Source organism: Medicago sativa, chromosome 8, assembly GCF_051527215.1.
Source record: "Medicago sativa cultivar Bolivia chromosome 8, Bolivia_mono, whole genome shotgun sequence".
NCBI classification, from domain to species: Eukaryota; Viridiplantae; Streptophyta; class Magnoliopsida; order Fabales; family Fabaceae; genus Medicago; species Medicago sativa.
In genome coordinates this window covers 66,409,275-66,426,497 of record NC_140756.1, presented here as the reverse complement: position 1 = coordinate 66,426,497, position 17,223 = coordinate 66,409,275, and the positions used below count along the sequence as shown (strand labels likewise).

Sequence of the window (17,223 nt, the reverse complement as noted above, 5' to 3'; positions counted from 1 at the left end):
AAAAACTCGATAAAATAATAAGATAATAATTTTTCGGGAGATCCCTTTATAATTTTCGGTCCCAAGAAAATCATAAATTAATAATTCATAGGAACTGAAAAAAAAAATATTAAGAATACATTGAACACATTTGTTCCTCTTGTTTACATTTACTGTACTTCAAAAGTCATTATTGATTTCCAATGCATATGAACACAGTAGTTACTAATTTACGTTGAGTTCCAAGGTGCGCTGCAACGTAATTCTAAGAGGCATAGACTAATTTGCCTTTTTGTTTGGTATGTACAGTATAATTACTTAAAAACTCTTTAAATTAATAATTATTAATTTTCTTTAAATTAATAATTATTAATTTTCTTTAAATTAATAATTATTAATTTATCGATAAATTAATAACTCTCTAAATTAATAAATTTCTCCGGTCCTAACATTATTAATTTATAGAGTTTTAACTGTAGTTCGCGGTTATTCAAAGCATTTATAGATTGACAGTAAATTTAGGAATCATATTTGTGTTTAGAAAATTCATTATTTCTTTCAACAAAAAATAATAAAAAGTCAAATCATCACTATTTTGTTAATAAAACAATGGCTTCGTGTGATTACATCAAATCAACAAAAAACTTCAACGAAATAATCATAATACCAACCCCTAATTTGGCAGTTATACCAAAATAAAAAGATTAAATTTGGATCACCTCAAATGAATACTGAATAGCCTAGTTAATAAAACAATTTTTAGAGAGCCCGTGAGATCAACAGTCTCCGTCTCGACGTGTTTTTGAATGAGCTAAACAGGACGAACCAACTAGAGGGGTGTACACAAAACTCCAACTAACTTGTCTAAAATAGTGGATTAAACGGACTGGACCGTTTTACCCCCCACACCCTTGCTAGTACTTATTTTTTTTTTTTTTAAGAGATGCAAATTTAATTTTTTTTTTTAAGTGTTTTTATTTTTATTTTTAGATTTAACATATTTTCTTCTTTGGATTGGGCACTATCCATTTCCTCTAAAAATTTACTATATATATACATGGTTGAGAATTTACATCTGAAATTTCATTGTCATGTGATGTTTAACATTTTATTTTGAGGTGAAACTTTTTTTTTTTGAATGGATTTTGAAGTGAAACTTAAATAGTTAATTTATATAAATTATTGTTATTGATAAAATTTACGAATGCAAAATCAAACAATGTGCAAAGAAATTTCATTATCACACGCATACACACAAAGTTGGAATAAGACTTTTTATTCAAGAGAAACAGAATGTGATACTTTGGTAAAATCATTATGTGTTATTAGATGATATAAGACACTTAATTTATTTGCAGAATCCACATATTATTGAGCTCTTTGCAATTAGTAATAAAATATAACAATCATTATTATAAACATGTTTATTTGTTCTTAATATAAAAAACATCAATGAGGATTTTGAGACACTAGTTTTTAAAATTTCAACTGGAAAGTACGAATTTCCATAGGACCAAGCTCAACAACAAAATCTGAAGTGCTGACAGGACTACCCCTTACTGCTTGAGGTTCTTGTCCTTTGTCCCCTTCAACCTTCCATGCCATTTTCTTCATTTCTGACTTCTCTTGGTTAGCTGATAAACTTACCTCTTTCAACTCTTTTATCTGCATTATTAAAAGAAAATTTAATTCAAATTATATAGTCTAAGAAAGTTTGTATAATGTGCATCACAAAGACATGGTAAATATGTACCGTTTTTGTCGTAAACAACTTTTTCAGTTCAACTTTGGCTAGAGCTGAATATTGAGCATCTTCATTTGGCTATAACACAAGAGAATTATATTACAACCAATATAGCCACATAAGAGTAACTTAATCATAGTATAATATGAATAGTTCTAAATTGCGGTCCACAAATGCTAAGGTTCTAGAGGTCTCTGCTGCAATGGCATCGCAAATGCATAGGCTGCATTTGTTCGCACATTGGTGCAATATCAAGATTTTCCGTGTAACCACAACCACAATTTAGAACTATGAAAATAAGTACTAAATACAAATTTACCTCATACAGATGTGCCAAACGGAGAAGAACGATTCCACCATCCAACTCCTGAAAAACATTCAAAATAATTAGAAAGAGTCAAGAGAGCTATAACATTTATGTGCTGCATTTGATATACCTCAAGAGTTATCAAGGCAACATTAGGAGGCAAGCTGTAATTTGGATCCATGAGAGTTCCTTTGGTTAAATGAGAGGACTTCCAGTTTTCTGCTTTCTGATAAATTGAATATCTCATAAGATGTACTAATATTTAATCATATGTTAATGATCATGATTCATTAGTACATGAAGTACCAATAATTGAGTCTGTCATACCTCGTGTGTGAAAGCCATTAAGACTGGTGAGTAAATTTCTTGACCAGTTGTACGACGCCAGCGTGAACCAGCTCCAACATTGTGGATGCCGATATAGTAATTTCCTCTAACCTATGTAGAATTATAAATGACAGAAAAAGGGAATATAATAAATCTATATGCTATACAGAGTCAGAAGAAAGGAAAACATGGAGGATGCATAAAAATGTAAACTAATTGGTGACATTTCCATACTGTTAGTCCATCACATGTACTATTCTTATCATCCTTTGCTATGCAAACTTGTTCATCGAGTGGTTCCCCTACTCCTCTACCGTCGTCCTCGATCAAGCGCCTTAAGTAGTACACACCGATTGTCAATAGATTTTATACAATATAAATAATGGAAGCCCCTAATATGCACCCTTTAGAATAAGGTTCATGGGTGGACCTTTGAAAAACACCTTATATTACCGGTTGACACATTGGGGACCTTTTTTTTTTTTTTTTAAATATACTTCTTATACTGATGCACCCCTCTTCTTCCTCTTCTATTCCCATCACCACATCCAATCGCCCCTGTCGCCGTCATCAACACAGCCACCGCCAATGTCACCACCAAAATTTTCTCCTTTAAATCCTCCTGTTGAATTTAAATTGAAGCTCAATGACCATGTTTATTGTGTGAGATATTTGTTCAAGAATAGGATGTTGTCTTGCTTAGATTATGATTATATCTTGAATCAACAACCTGGTAGAATAGACTTTTTAAGCAATCCATGTTTCGAGTGATCCAGAAAACTTTTAATTGTTATGAGTTATGACCCAGATTTTACTTGCCGACTCTTCTTCATTCTTTAAATTGACACTTAATACAACAACAAGATATTATTTCATGGAATAAAATTAGTTAGTCAAAACCCAATTAAATCTGTAATAACCAATTCATCATCCTTAAACCACAAATATGTACTACTATTATAAATGTACTCCTTAACTATAATCGCTTATATTATTCTACGAGTCCTACGTGTTATAGAGAATCTTCCAATGCCGTAGAGAGTCTCACTTCCTCCAAAATCCTCCGATCTCTGCTTCTGTTTCTAGTTTCCTCTAATCTTCCTCTCCTCATCGCCACCTATTCTTGTTGTTCAGTGTTCGTAGACAGAACTCCGGCATGGTCACCCGCGTCGAGTAATTCTACCATACCATTCGATGGTGAAGAACGTTTCGATTATGTCGTGGCCTCATGGGCTATAGGGAAGCTGGCTAGGCAATGCGAAGAAGCTGAGGCACGAGTGTTGAACATGGGTAGAAGATTGTAGCAGAAAAATCGGAACATAATTGAACATAAGAAGATAAGATTAAAGAAGGAATGAAAGTTTTTTTTTTTTTGACAAGTGAAGGAATGAAAGTTATAAACCGGCTATAACAGGTTCAATACAATGGGTCCACCGGTGGACCTTTTTAAACGGGACCATATTAGGGGCACCCTATAATAATAGATTGAAATAGATAATAAAAATTTGGTCAGATACCTATGAAGCATCAATTCCACTTCACCGTCTTTGATGCTGGCTCCACCGGTGGCACGATCAACTAAGACTGAGAATTCAGATTTCTTATCCTTTGTATAAATCCCAAGATTGAGCTGGACAGATAAAAAAAAAAAATTAGTTATTTTTATACTTGTAATCTTGTAGACAAAGAAAGAGGGAAGAGAGAAATACAATTTTGATGATTACAGCTTGACGTTATGATATATAAATGACTAAAAGCACTTACACTTACTTATGCTAAAACTAGAGTTCAAATCCTAATCACATTAGGAATAAAATAAATCTCTACTAATAAGATATTTTTCATGTCACCTAATAATCATAACAGCTTAATCAAAGATTATAAAATCGAAATTAATAGTCAAAGATTTTTTACTGGATAGTAGTTTCCTGCTACAGGCTGAGTAACTTTAAGTGGCCAGTCTTCCCTATGATCTCGAACCTGTGTCGACATTTTTTAGCTCATATAAGTCTTTTCTCCCCATAGAATTTCATAATAACCAGAAGACAGTTGTATGAGTTTTACCCGTTTTAGAAAATCTCTTCCATTGGAATCAGTATAAAACTCCTTGTTTGTGACCATATTTGCTGTCATTCTTGTGATTACCTCTTTTCCTACTCCATCATCGGTAGGAATTGGACCAATCTTCGTATGTAAATTAGTGTTAGAACTTTATTTGTTATTTATACAACTAGATTTTTATTTTTGGCCAGTGTCAAGACATAAGACTGGTCGGCAAAATAATGTGACTTACAGTGTATTCAATTTCAGCATGGTCTTTGCCTTTGTACAACCTAGCAACCTAAAAAAAGTAAACAGTACTGTTACATTTCATATTTTTAATTTATTAAACATATTTAACGAGTACCATTACATTTCAAGTAATATGAAAATTTTCAATACTAAATTACTCACATTTGTAGTAAACTGGTAGCTTATGTACAAGTTACTGACCTGGTAAATCCAAGAATTAAACTTCTGATGAACCTCATCAACTAGCGGTCCACGAATTACCTTGAAGGGCACCTGCATATCAAATAAATCGAAATGTGTCTATACAGATAACGATATTACATAAGAAATATAAAAGCCGAACGGAAAGTGGACAAACAGACACATAGTGAGTAAGTATGAGAACACGAATAGAAAATCTAAGATAATTTGAGAATTTATATAATCACACTTCTTATTCTATCCACCCAATTCCATCGGTTAACAGATTAAAGATAGTAACTTACTGATCTTGAAATAATAGTTGGAGAGGATTCCCTTGGACGGAATATATATGCACCAGATGCCTACAGAAGAAATCACACGTTGAAGCATACACTATAATAATTATTTTTAAAAAAAATAATATGTGCAAGGAAGTCACACACCTGAGAATCAGTTTCATCACCCTCACTAGAGCCATACCTAAAGTAGCTTTGCTGAATTGGTATATTAACCTGAGAAATTTAAAAATCATGTTATTTTCTCTCCTACTCAGTTAACACAAAATTGTGAACATTCTGCTGAGGTGTATGAACATGAGAAGTTTCTTACTCCAGTTTTGGAATTATACATCCGTTTGAGTTGTCCAGAGGTTGAAGAAAATGACATCTTTAAATTTCCCGGTCCGATGTCAATATTCTCACCATTCTTACTGTTGAGGTGTGAGAGGTCTCCTTTTCTCCTTATACCTATCAAGTGGAAACAATTAAGAATTGAGAATTATTAAATGAAAATAGTATTTTACATTTAACACACGAACCATTTAGAATTTACCTTTTCCAGCTGCCTTAGAAATGAAGTAAGTGCTCCATCCGAGTGGAGGTATTGACACTTGAAATAGAAGCCAATATTTTGGGGCTTGTTTCGGACGCAATCCCAAATAGGCCTTTACATATAATTTTCTTAAATCTGTTGTAACATCATCCACATCCACATACTGTATTTCAACGTTACTGCCAGATGAATCTTTCACCACAAGATTAGCTTCATTAACCTGATGAAAATCATCACCTTTAGCATCATATTGGAAATGTTGTATATGACAATGTCACAAGCAAATGATATATTCTTACCGGTATTCTGACTATATCAGTACGATTCCATCCAAGGGGGTTATACACCACAACTACCTGAATACAAATCATTAACATATGTCACATAAAATTGAACCACCGTGTCAGTTCAAATCAGTTTTACACAGACATCTAATGAAAATTCATTATTTTGCCGCATCACTCAATTTTTGTAATTGCAATTTGAAATTGATGGTATGACTTGGAAATATGAAAATTTTTCATTGTATGTGAGTCTAAAACTAATTTACGGTGACAGTATACTCCTTATGAAAATATTACCAAATCTTTAGCCTGTGGAATGCTGTCTTCTGTTGGAGGGCAATAACTGATATTGAGTAATTGACACTGCGAAAATCCAGTAATGGTGGAAACAAATAAGGACAAAAAATTTCAAGAATAGAAGACTGATTACATTATCTTCAGCTGTACAATTGTCATAAGATGAAAAAATGTGTCTTAAAAATATATCTGTAGCTGGAATGGAACAATGATAGAACCTGCTTCAACATTTTTCATGTTTTTGCTCCTTTTAGTTCATTTGAAACATTACCTGGGAAAATGCTGATGCAAGTGCTAAACATTGATCACTGGATTTCTTACTAGCAAGACATGCCAAAGAAGAGCTAACAACTGCTTCAGCCTACAAGAAATAAGTACTTTTGCAAAATTAATTAATCATAATAGAAAATGCAAGGCACAAAATATATGGTAAATTTTTTTAACTCTAGAGAAGTTCTCAAGTTCCTGACCTTAGAGGCTCCAATAGCCAACCGTTTCGCATAGTCATCAGTTGTATGTTGTTTGGCAGTGCCAGTCACAGCATCATGGTGCTGTGCAATTCCTAGAGCATCTCCAAGGCCAAAAGTATCATCTAAAGTCGATCTCTTACCGGCAAAAAATTCAAGTTGACGTGCGGCCTACATCCAAAATGTAAGAAATTTCAAATGCCTTGGATTTGTTAAGAATGCTTTAGAGGAAACAAGAAAAATCCACTTAGTTTCATTTTGTATAGAATAAAATAATCATACCAAATAGTATCCACTTAGAATCCGAACATATCGCTTTAAGGCCGGGCGGCTAGTGAAAAAGCCTGTCCAATATGCATTTGCTCCATCAGCATACCTATGAGAAATCATCAGGAATGTGTATAAGTGGTTAATTAATAGATCAGAAGCTGCATTGAAAAAAATAATAAACAATGGAATATCCTCACGGGAAGTAGTCATCGGTTTTCAGTGGCCACAACTGGTTTGCGGCATTTTTGGCATTGGTGTAAATAGATGGAGTAGAATACAAGGCATTCACTCTACCATCCTGAACATTAAACACAAGGAAACATTTATTAAAACTCAGCATGATAGTAATCAAAACATGTATAAAGAAGAATTTCCAGCATATGCATTAAAACTCAGCCTGATAGCAATCAACACATGTATAAAAAGAATTTCCAGCATATGCATTATAAATATAAACCCTTACCTTATTAACATAGTGGATCAATTTATCCATTTGCTTGAACCAAGACTCTGCATATTGGTACTGGAAATCATCACCCATTGTCCACATGATATGGTTTGTCCTCGTCACATTCGCCTATAATAAGTACAAGCAAATCAAGTTTCCACATTCTTGTCTATTTGAACCTAGCGGATTTTGAGTTTCAAAGATTCAAGCAATCACGTGATCGCTGATCTGGTCAGATCAAAATCAGATGACTCGCATTTTGAATTAGTATTTTAGACCCAATTTATCAAGATCATAGTGTGAGTCTTTTATTCTTAATTTGACGGTCCAGATTGCACGACTATGTAAAATGCGTGAAATTGTATTGTGTAATTTCAAAATTCATGGATAGAATCGGCCTACTTGGATAATCACTGCATCAATAAAATCTTTGACACGTTGTTCAACATTGGAATCAAATAAAAGAGGATCATCCTGCACATGTAAAATGTGACATGCAATGTGTTAAACAAAACATGCAAAATAAATAAACATTAGCATAAGTATTTTAATTGGTTTCTTTGTTGGAACCTGTAAGGGAACAAAGTCACTAGAGACTTCAAAGTTGAAACCATGTGGAGCACTATAATGAACAGGAAAAGTATTGGCAAAAATTTGAGCTGAAGAACCAAATGTTTTGGAGGCACGCCAAATAACTTCAAGTGATTTCTCACTTTTTCGCTTAGCTCTGTCTTGATAATCAATTCTAGCAAAGTGTACAGAATCAAATCCAAGCTGCAAAGGTGAATAAAATGAGAGTATTCAATTTTACTATGTTTCACTAAAGATCACTAAAAATATTTATACAACCACTTTCTAATATTTACTATGTTTTACAAACAATATTTAACCAACCACTTTCTAATACATTCATTCTAAGGCGCACTCTTCTGATGATTCAAATTCACGTATCTGTCAAAACTATATGAGATTCATATGATATAGTAAAACTAGTTTGAATATCATTGTACAAGAGAAAATGTGTTCAAATTAAAAGAGTTTGATATAGCAATCTTTAAATCACAAATTCATTCGACAAAAATGGATATTGATAGACTATTGTAATAGATTTAACACAATTCCTACCTTTTCAATATACTTTGGACCCCATGATTATGTATTTAAAAAGGGATTTAAAGGATAATATCATTGTAAACTAGTTTTAATGTTGCTTATCTAAAAAAAAACTAGTTTTAATGTTTTATATTTTACATTAACATCACTTCACTTTGTTATTTTATTCAAAATTAGCAATATGACAGAAAAAAGGAAGACTAATTGGATATCTTTTTTTTTTTTGACAAAACTAATTGCATATCCTTTTTTTTTTTTTGACAAAACTAATTGGATATCCTCTTTTCTTTTTTGACAAAACTAATTGCATATCCTTTTTTTACAAAACTAATTGGATATGCTTGAAAAGTGATTTAAATACAGACACATTAAATTATTTTAAAAATATAAAGATTCAATTTTTTTAAAATATTTTTTTAACTTTTGTTTTGAAAGATTTCTTTAACTTTTCTTAGTGAGAATAATAAAAATACCATGTTTATTATTGATAAGGAGCCTCTAGTCCTCATATATTGTTTTAGAGATTTTGTCACCTAATTTTTTCAATTTTTGCAATAAAGGTCCTTAATACGTTTTGATGTAATTAAAATTCTCAAACTTTATTCAAAATTTTGACAAAATGAATTAATTAATTTATTTGAAACAATCTTTTACCCAATACTAACAAATTAAAATGTCAAAAAAATATAAAGTTTTTCCCTCATTAAATCCTAATCTAACATCATAAATACTTTCACTTTTAATATCATTTTAGGTATCAAACTCATCATCAAATCTCCAAAATGTTTAAAGCAAAAATGAGAATCTATGGGTTTTATGTGAAAGAAAATTGTAAATGAGATCGTACTTGATTAAATCTTAAAACCATAGGACAAAATTGATCTAAAGAATTATGAAGGAGCCACAATATTAGGGGAGTGAAAGTGTAAAATGGTCTAACAATTGCATGCAGCGTAAACTAGTTAGAAAATTACAGTATATCTAAAAAATTTAGCAGTAAAAGATAGAGCTAAACTTGAATGGGATGTACTGACCTCAGCACCAAGTAGGTAACCTTGGACCGCAGAGTGTCCAAAAGGATCAATCTGCCAACCAGCACGAGGGGTTGTATTAAATTGGTCCTTTATAAAGCGATGCCCTAAAGTTGTTTGGTCAATCATGTCTATGTAGTGGACCGTGGCTTCATCGTGCATACACCAACCACCATTTCTGCCGACACATCAACATTAATACTCTCATCACTCATATATAACACACTCTTTTTTTCCTTACACTTGCGATACCCGATTATTCACGTTTAAAAATGTGGTTAATTCAACTGAATAGATGGTTAATTCAATCCACGTCAAAATTGTTGTTAACCATAATTTCACAATTTTCAACGTGATCTGAATTAACTGTCTATTCAATTAAACTAACCATATTTTACATGTGATCAGAGGTGTCACATGTATATGGAAAATTGAGTTGTTAACCATAATTTCACAATTTTCAACGTGGTCTGAATTAACTATCTATTCAACTAAACTAACCATATTTTACATGTGATCAGAGGTGTCACATGTATATGGAAAATTGAGTGTCCATAAAACATTATTGTCTTCGATATTACATTAAACTCGATATAAGAAAATGTACAATTGTACTACTTACACGAATTCTAGCTGACCGGCAGCAACAAGCTTTTTCACTTGTTCTTGTGTTTCTGGACTTTGTTCTACCCACCATCGATGGAAAAATGCCTGTTAATTATTTCAAAAACCAAAATTTAAATTAATACTAAATTTCTTTATCTATGTAAATGTCTCAAAAAAAGACAAATGCCAGTCATGTGTGTAACATGTTGATTATGACTTTGGCCACATTTGAGCATAGCTAGTTACTAGATTTGGACATCTAAGTTCTGTGGTTATATTTACCATCTCTGCAAACACAAACTTTCTGTTTGGATCCTTCTGAAGGGAAAAAACGATCGAGTCCAACACATTCTCAACACATGCTCCCTACACCAACAGAAAACAATCAAACATTAAAATAAAAAAAACAAAGTGTGTTTATGTCAAATTCACCGTCAATCTAAACATGCACTTAATCATGAATGAAAATGATTATAACCTGAATGGAATTGTTGGAGCCAACATAGTATTGATCAACAGTCTTAAGCCAACCAACATCATCATGGGAGTGTGGAACCAAGTGAACGTTCAATTTTCCTTTAACAATACCAGCCCCGGTGTTGTACTTTGTGTATGCAGAAACAATTGTGCCATAGTAACAAATCAAGAAAAGAAAAAGAACATAGAGAGAGTCTGCAGCAGCTAAAGTCCTTGTGTTCCTCATTTCCAATGCCCAAACTCTTCTGATTCTGCGAGTATGATGCATATATAATAGAGTAAATTTTTACTTTATTTATGCATACATCATTTATTAAATATAAGGATAAACCAAAGCTGAATCTGAACCTTTGCATAGGGGTGCCGGCCTATGTAGTATTTCTGTTGTCACGGATTACCACAAAGTTTAAAATGGGGACAAAATTTTTTTTTTATTAAAAAAGATATCTCATTTTGGTCCTTCACATAAAACATGAAACCTTTTAGTCTCGGAAAAAAAATGTAACTTCTTTTTTTATAGATAGATAAAAGTCATTAAAAACTCACACAAGTAAATGGAGTAGCCGGAATTTAAACCACAGTAGCGTCCGACCTTACAATTTTGGTACTTTCGTGGGTTGCGCTATGACTTGTGGACAAAAAATGCAACTTTTAAACTGTTACAAATATAAATCGAGACACATCATTCTTCTACAATATTTTTACATAACCAATTTTTGTTTGGGTGTTGTTGAGCAGTGACAAATGAATGGCTTCACAAATTAAGGATGAGTTGATGATGACACGCTACTAGTCATAATCATAAACATTGGAAAAACAGGACTAAAAGCATATCTTTAGCCATACGAAAACAAAAAATTCACATATTGTAATATGTGAGCATATTAAAGAGGCAAACAGTGAATTGACATACCTGAATTCCAAGCTCTCTAAAATATTGATCAAATGAAATTGTTTCTGATTTATCCTTTTTCTACTCAAACTTGTTTCTTGTTCTCCCTTGTATTATCCACACTCTAATTTCAGTTCCTCCTTCACAATGTTCAAATGTTGATTTTGGTTGCACTAGTACTCCAACAAGGAGTCTCAAGTGTGTAATGGTGATTTTTTTCTTTCTCTAATCCAGTTTCTTCTCCCAAACTTGTTTCAGTTGAAAACAACAAATCAATTGTATTTAATTCAAGAAAATATAACATCACAGTATCACACAATAGATTAATGTCTGAATACGGTAAAAGTTTGACCTTTTAATTTCAGATAGCATAGTTTAAGTAAAATGGTCATTAATGATCATTAGTACTACATCTCTAATTATAAGACCCATTTGAGAAAATAAATTGTCCTTTTATAGAAGTCATCTTTCTTATTTCCAACTACATTAATTATTTCTTTATCTACATACCTTTATTTACTATACATCTTTTTCTTCAATCAACAATAAATAACATGTTCAAAACATAAATTAACTCTCCCTCTTAAAGGATAAAATTGAAAAAACAATAGTGATTACAAGCAACTTTGATACAAATATCAACTTTCTTAATTCCCGTGATTTTGATAAATGGATCTTGTATACAGAGACAAAGTTAGTTGTACAATTTTCATTAATATTTCATCTACAACAAAATCATAAGCAAAATGGTCCGAAAAGTCAAACGTTTTTAGTTTAAATTTTGATTCAAATATATTTGACTTTTTGAATATTTATTGTATTTTAATATGGATGTAGTAATTATTTCTATGACATAGTTTAACTTATGGGAAATGTTAATGAGTTCCTTTAGGACACTCTTTAAGGATTTTAGATGGAAAATTTTTTAGATGGGAAATGTTTAACCAATGTCTTTGCGAAATTGGTTAAGATGATAAAGATAGAAATATTGTATTGAAAAATGTTGAATTTAACTTTTTAGAAATCAAAATATTGTCGAATCTAATGTAAACATATTACTTTTGGTTTCCTTAACAAGTGCCCTTGTTAGCATAACCTTAATTTTTATGGAAATTAATGCATTTAATGCATCGGAAATTAGAACATTATGCCTTTTCAATAGATAATTTTTTAATTTGAAATCTTTAAAGAGTACCCTTAGAATACTTGTTAACAAGACCCTTAACTTATTATTGCACCCAAAAAAAACTTCTTAGAAATTAGTGCGAGGATTCAGTGTGAGAATGTTTAAATGAAAATTCATATAATAAAAAATACGTTTTTTTAAGAAAGTAAATTGATCCATCCAAATTAGCATCAGAGAAAATCGAACATGAGACTTTGAAGATGAGCATACTCCAAGGTCCCAAGCCAATACCACCAGGTCAACCCAAGTGGATTAAAAAAGTGCATTTTTTTGTATTCTACTTTTTATTTCAAAATAAATGTCGTATTATCAAAAATAAAATCAAAATAAGTGTCATATCATTTTTAATGTAATATTAATTAATTTATTCTAATTTTTTTTCTCAAATTAACATTTAGTGCATCATTTACAAGTCATCATATCTCCTATGACTTTAGTGCATCATTTACAAAATTGTTACATGTATTTTATTAATTTGTTATTTTTTAATCTGTGTAAAAAAAGATAAAGACCACTATATATTAATAAGTAAAATTATTTTTGAAATCTATAGTAAATACTCATTTCTTTATATAATCATCAAAATATATAGGATATTTATATAAATAAATTGATACAAATACAATCTTAAAAGTTTTACAATTAAAATGATAAAATTTTAGTCATACATTTTTCTTTTCATTTTAATAACATTGACTAAATAATTAAAGTAAATAAATATTATTAAATATTTTATTTTGAGAGAATAAATATTATTAATTATATTAACTACCAAAAACATATTACATTTCACTTTAAAAAATATAATTACATTTTCAATATAGTTTTATAAGCTAGAACTTAATTGAAGAAATAAAATTATAAACAAAAAGTTGGAGGACATAGACTCAGCAAAAACAAAATAATGACAAAAATAAAAATAAAGTTGTTCAGATTACATAACGTTGTATAAGAAAAAAGGGAGTGTAAAAGGTAAGTCGATTTTTAAATTATTATAAAATCTGGGTTAGGGAAGGCCCAACCGGCCCATGAACTAAACTTGTTGGCTAAGTTGCTTATAAAAAAAAAAATAAAAAAAAACTTGTTGGCTAAGTTGCTTAATTTATTTATATTTATATAAAGTAGAGTTTCTTCAGCGAAATCAAAAAAGAGAAAGAGAAAGAGAAAGCTTTGGTACGATTTGGTTTGAATCGGAAAAGGTTGAAGGAGAAGAAAAAGAAAATCACAATGGCAAGATACGACAGAGCGATCACAGTTTTCTCCCCCGATGGTCATCTTTTTCAAGTCGAGTACGCTCTAGAAGCTGTTAGGAAGGGTAACGCCGCCGTCGGTGTTCGCGGTATCGATAACGTCGTTCTCGGTGTTGAGAAGAAATCCACCGCTAAGCTTCAAGATTCTAGGTCTGGTTTCACACTTTTCTTCAATTTTTTATGCAATTGATTTTCATTTCTCAAATTCGGTGTTAGGTTTAGGATCTTAGGGTTTAGAGTGTGATTGGTGCTTTATGTTGTCTCTTTATCCTAGAAATTTTGTTTGGAATTTGTAGTGTCGAATGTTTTGTTGCTTTCGTTGTTGTTTTTCTCAGTGATGAAGATGTGAAGTAATTTGCATCGGAGTGTATTGGCAATTTAATTTTGAGATTGGGTTTTGCAATTTGTGTTGTGTAATTAGAATCTTAGATCTAGTTTGGAAATAAGGGTTTATAGCTTACAATAGCTTATTGATTGAAATAAGATTATATAGTTTTTCATTTGCAACAAAGACCGAACAAGCTTATTGGTATTTTATATTCTGTTATTTATATGAGAGAACTTTTGAAAAATTTGAGATGCTGAAACTAATTTTAGCTTGTATGAGAAGCTATTTGTTTATATACGGGTATAGTTATTGCAAATTCTTGCTTAATCCATAGTTCTTTTTTTATATAGCTTCTATATAAGAGTTTATCCATACTGCTTATAATATAATATAATGTAATATGGATTTGGGTTGTTTACAATCATTTTGCTTTTATTTTGCAGGTCAGTGAGAAAGATTGTAAATCTAGACGATCACATTGCTCTTGCTTGTGCTGGGCTAAAAGCTGATGCTCGTGTCTTGATAAACCGGGCACGCGTTGAATGCCAGAGTCACAGGCTCACTGTTGAAGATCCATGCACTGTGGAGTATATTACCCGGTACATAGCTGGTCTCCAGCAAAAGTACACGCAAAGTGGTGGTGTGCGGCCATTTGGGCTTTCCACTTTGATCGTTGGCTTTGATCCTTACACCGGGTCTCCCTCTCTGTACCAGACAGATCCTTCTGGTACATTTTCAGCATGGAAGGCAAATGCCACTGGCAGAAACTCGAATTCGATCCGTGAGTTTCTAGAAAAGAATTTTAAAGAGACCTCTGGACAGGAAACTGTGAAGTTGGCTATCCGAGCTTTGCTTGAAGTGAGTTAATTTTCTCTTTAGTGCTTTTAAAAGAAATATTATCTGATTCTATCATTCATTTATATAGGAATTTGCAGGTTTTTTTTTTTTTGCTAGAAGATATAGGTGTCTTTTACTCTTTTTATGACGTTGACTACCCAGGAGTGGTACTTTGGAAGAACTTTTAAGAGTTTCTTCAGTTCTTTATGTTTTCACTTTGCAAAATAAATTATGTTTTCACTTTGCAAAATAAATGTTTTGTGAGAGACCTTAAAAGAATCATTTGACTGCAATTAGGAGGAAGTTTAGGATGAATTACCTGTGTTAGAAAGATATTCATACGGTTAATCTGGGTTTGGCTTTTGCCAACAATTTACCCACACTGTGCTTTCTGACCATTCCTTAAATCCTGCTATGAACTGGGCCTAATAGCACTAAGTGTCCCTTTTTTAACATTCATTTGAGATCTTGCCTCTTTCTGATTGTTGATCAACATAGGTTTTTTATTGTACATATGAACAAACACAGTCAGTATAGTAAACTTGCTAGCTATACAATGTAGACATATAGCTTTTTCTTTTGCAGTATAATTATCGTGGAATAAGATTGAAACACAAATCTTATGTACTATGCGTTCACATTTACATGTGTTTAATCTATGATTCATTTATGCCAAAACTTTTCATTACTTTTTATGATATTCCTAGCTGATGGTTGTATGGCTTGTACATTCAAATATTATAATGGATCAAGCATTTTTGTCTGTTCCTGTTGCATAACTGTAATACTATTATGGACTAGTAACTTGTTTTATATTTGGAACTGGATCTGATAAATACTTTACATTTGGCTTTTCCTTGTCGGTATGTGTAATTAGGTTGTCGAGAGTGGTGGTAAGAACATTGAAGTTGCTGTGATGACTAAGGAGCACGGTCTGCGTCAATTGGAGGAAGCTGAAATTGATGCCATTGTGGCTGAGATTGAAGCAGAGAAAGCAGCTGCTGAGGCTGCAAAGAAAGCTCCTCTTAAGGACACATGATTTTACGTTTCTTTACGTAAGCATCTGTAGGCGTTGGCTCTACTTATTGTAAAAGCTAAAACTGATGCCAACAAATCTGAGATTGAAACACAGAAGAACTCCCGAGGCTATCCAAGAAACCCTAAGACATGATTTTCTTTATATTTATTTAGCTCATGAATTGTTCTTGCTGGGTGACTTAAGGATGACTCCTTTAATTGTTTTTGGGTCATGTTATTATTGTTTAAGTTCGCAAATGGAGTTCAATTTGTTACTAAAAAATTGAGTTCAATCTTAACTGTTCTAATATGAAAAATGACACACTTAACAAATCATGGTACCTTTATTTTATTATGATATCAGTTTTCCAGGGCGTTGCCGCTTACTGATATCAAAATTTATGATTATATTTTCCTTGAAAGAAAAAAACTTATGATTATATTTGGAAGTTCGGAAGGGAGGGATTGGAGGAGAAAAGGGAAGATAATCTTTCACTTTCCCTCTTTTGTTTTTAATTGACTCAGTATCTCATCTTTTAAATCTTCATCAAATAAGGAAATTATCAGTCTTAAGCCTGCCCTCCAAGTCCTCTATTCCAAACATCCCAGCATGTAATCTAAATCAATGGTTTATTTTTTGATAAATTAAATATTCGTTCAACACTGTCTAAGGAATGATAACAACCCCTTTCAGCTCTTTTGGACTGGATTTTTCTTTCAAAAAATGCCCTCAATTTTCAATACAAATAAGATATGTAACAAATATATAAGAATAAATTTAAATATTAAAATAAAAGTTTAAATGTCCAGTTTTTTCCTTTATTATTTAAAAAGTGTAATAAACTAGATGAACGTATTTATACTTACTTTTTCATTATTCCAATTATACCCTTCAACAACTTTTTTTATAATAAAAATTGTTGTTGGTGTCATTAAAAAAAAGAATTTAAATTATATTTTTTTGTTATGTGTTGGTTTCATTGAAATAGATAACTTTTCTCCTACGTCTCCATGTCTTCTCAAAATCTTTTCTTTTTTCTCTATCATCTAATGTTAA

The 17,223-nt window shown here is 31.7% G+C and overlaps 2 protein-coding genes across 2 annotated transcripts; one reads left to right on the top strand and one right to left on the bottom strand.

Annotated features, from left to right (window-relative positions):
* Window positions 1–1,326: 1,326 nt before the first annotated feature.
* On the bottom strand, window positions 1,327–10,893 carry LOC146900672 (Glycosyl hydrolase family 38 protein). The gene is made up of 28 exons (XM_085738630.1): window positions 10,658–10,893; window positions 10,462–10,545; window positions 10,196–10,284; window positions 9,577–9,751; window positions 8,000–8,203; window positions 7,832–7,903; window positions 7,445–7,558; window positions 7,179–7,279; window positions 6,994–7,087; window positions 6,715–6,882; window positions 6,516–6,605; window positions 6,245–6,310; window positions 5,963–6,019; window positions 5,664–5,883; window positions 5,442–5,578; window positions 5,276–5,344; window positions 5,135–5,194; window positions 4,851–4,922; window positions 4,651–4,698; window positions 4,422–4,541; window positions 4,272–4,337; window positions 3,875–3,987; window positions 2,592–2,691; window positions 2,358–2,468; window positions 2,161–2,256; window positions 2,043–2,090; window positions 1,733–1,801; window positions 1,327–1,644 (listed from the first exon to the last, which is right to left on the bottom strand). The coding sequence occupies exons 1-28, from the start codon at window positions 10,880–10,882 to the stop codon at window positions 1,456–1,458; spliced, it is 3,057 nt and encodes a 1,018-aa protein (XP_085594756.1). The 5' UTR covers window positions 10,883–10,893; the 3' UTR covers window positions 1,327–1,455.
* A 2,964-nt stretch (window positions 10,894–13,857) lies between these two features.
* PAD2 (proteasome alpha subunit D2) lies at window positions 13,858–16,827 on the top strand. Its single transcript, XM_085738351.1, has 3 exons — window positions 13,858–14,134; window positions 14,756–15,170; window positions 16,027–16,827. The coding sequence occupies exons 1-3, from the start codon at window positions 13,962–13,964 to the stop codon at window positions 16,186–16,188; spliced, it is 750 nt and encodes a 249-aa protein (XP_085594477.1). The 5' UTR covers window positions 13,858–13,961; the 3' UTR covers window positions 16,189–16,827.
* Window positions 16,828–17,223: the final 396 nt, after the last annotated feature.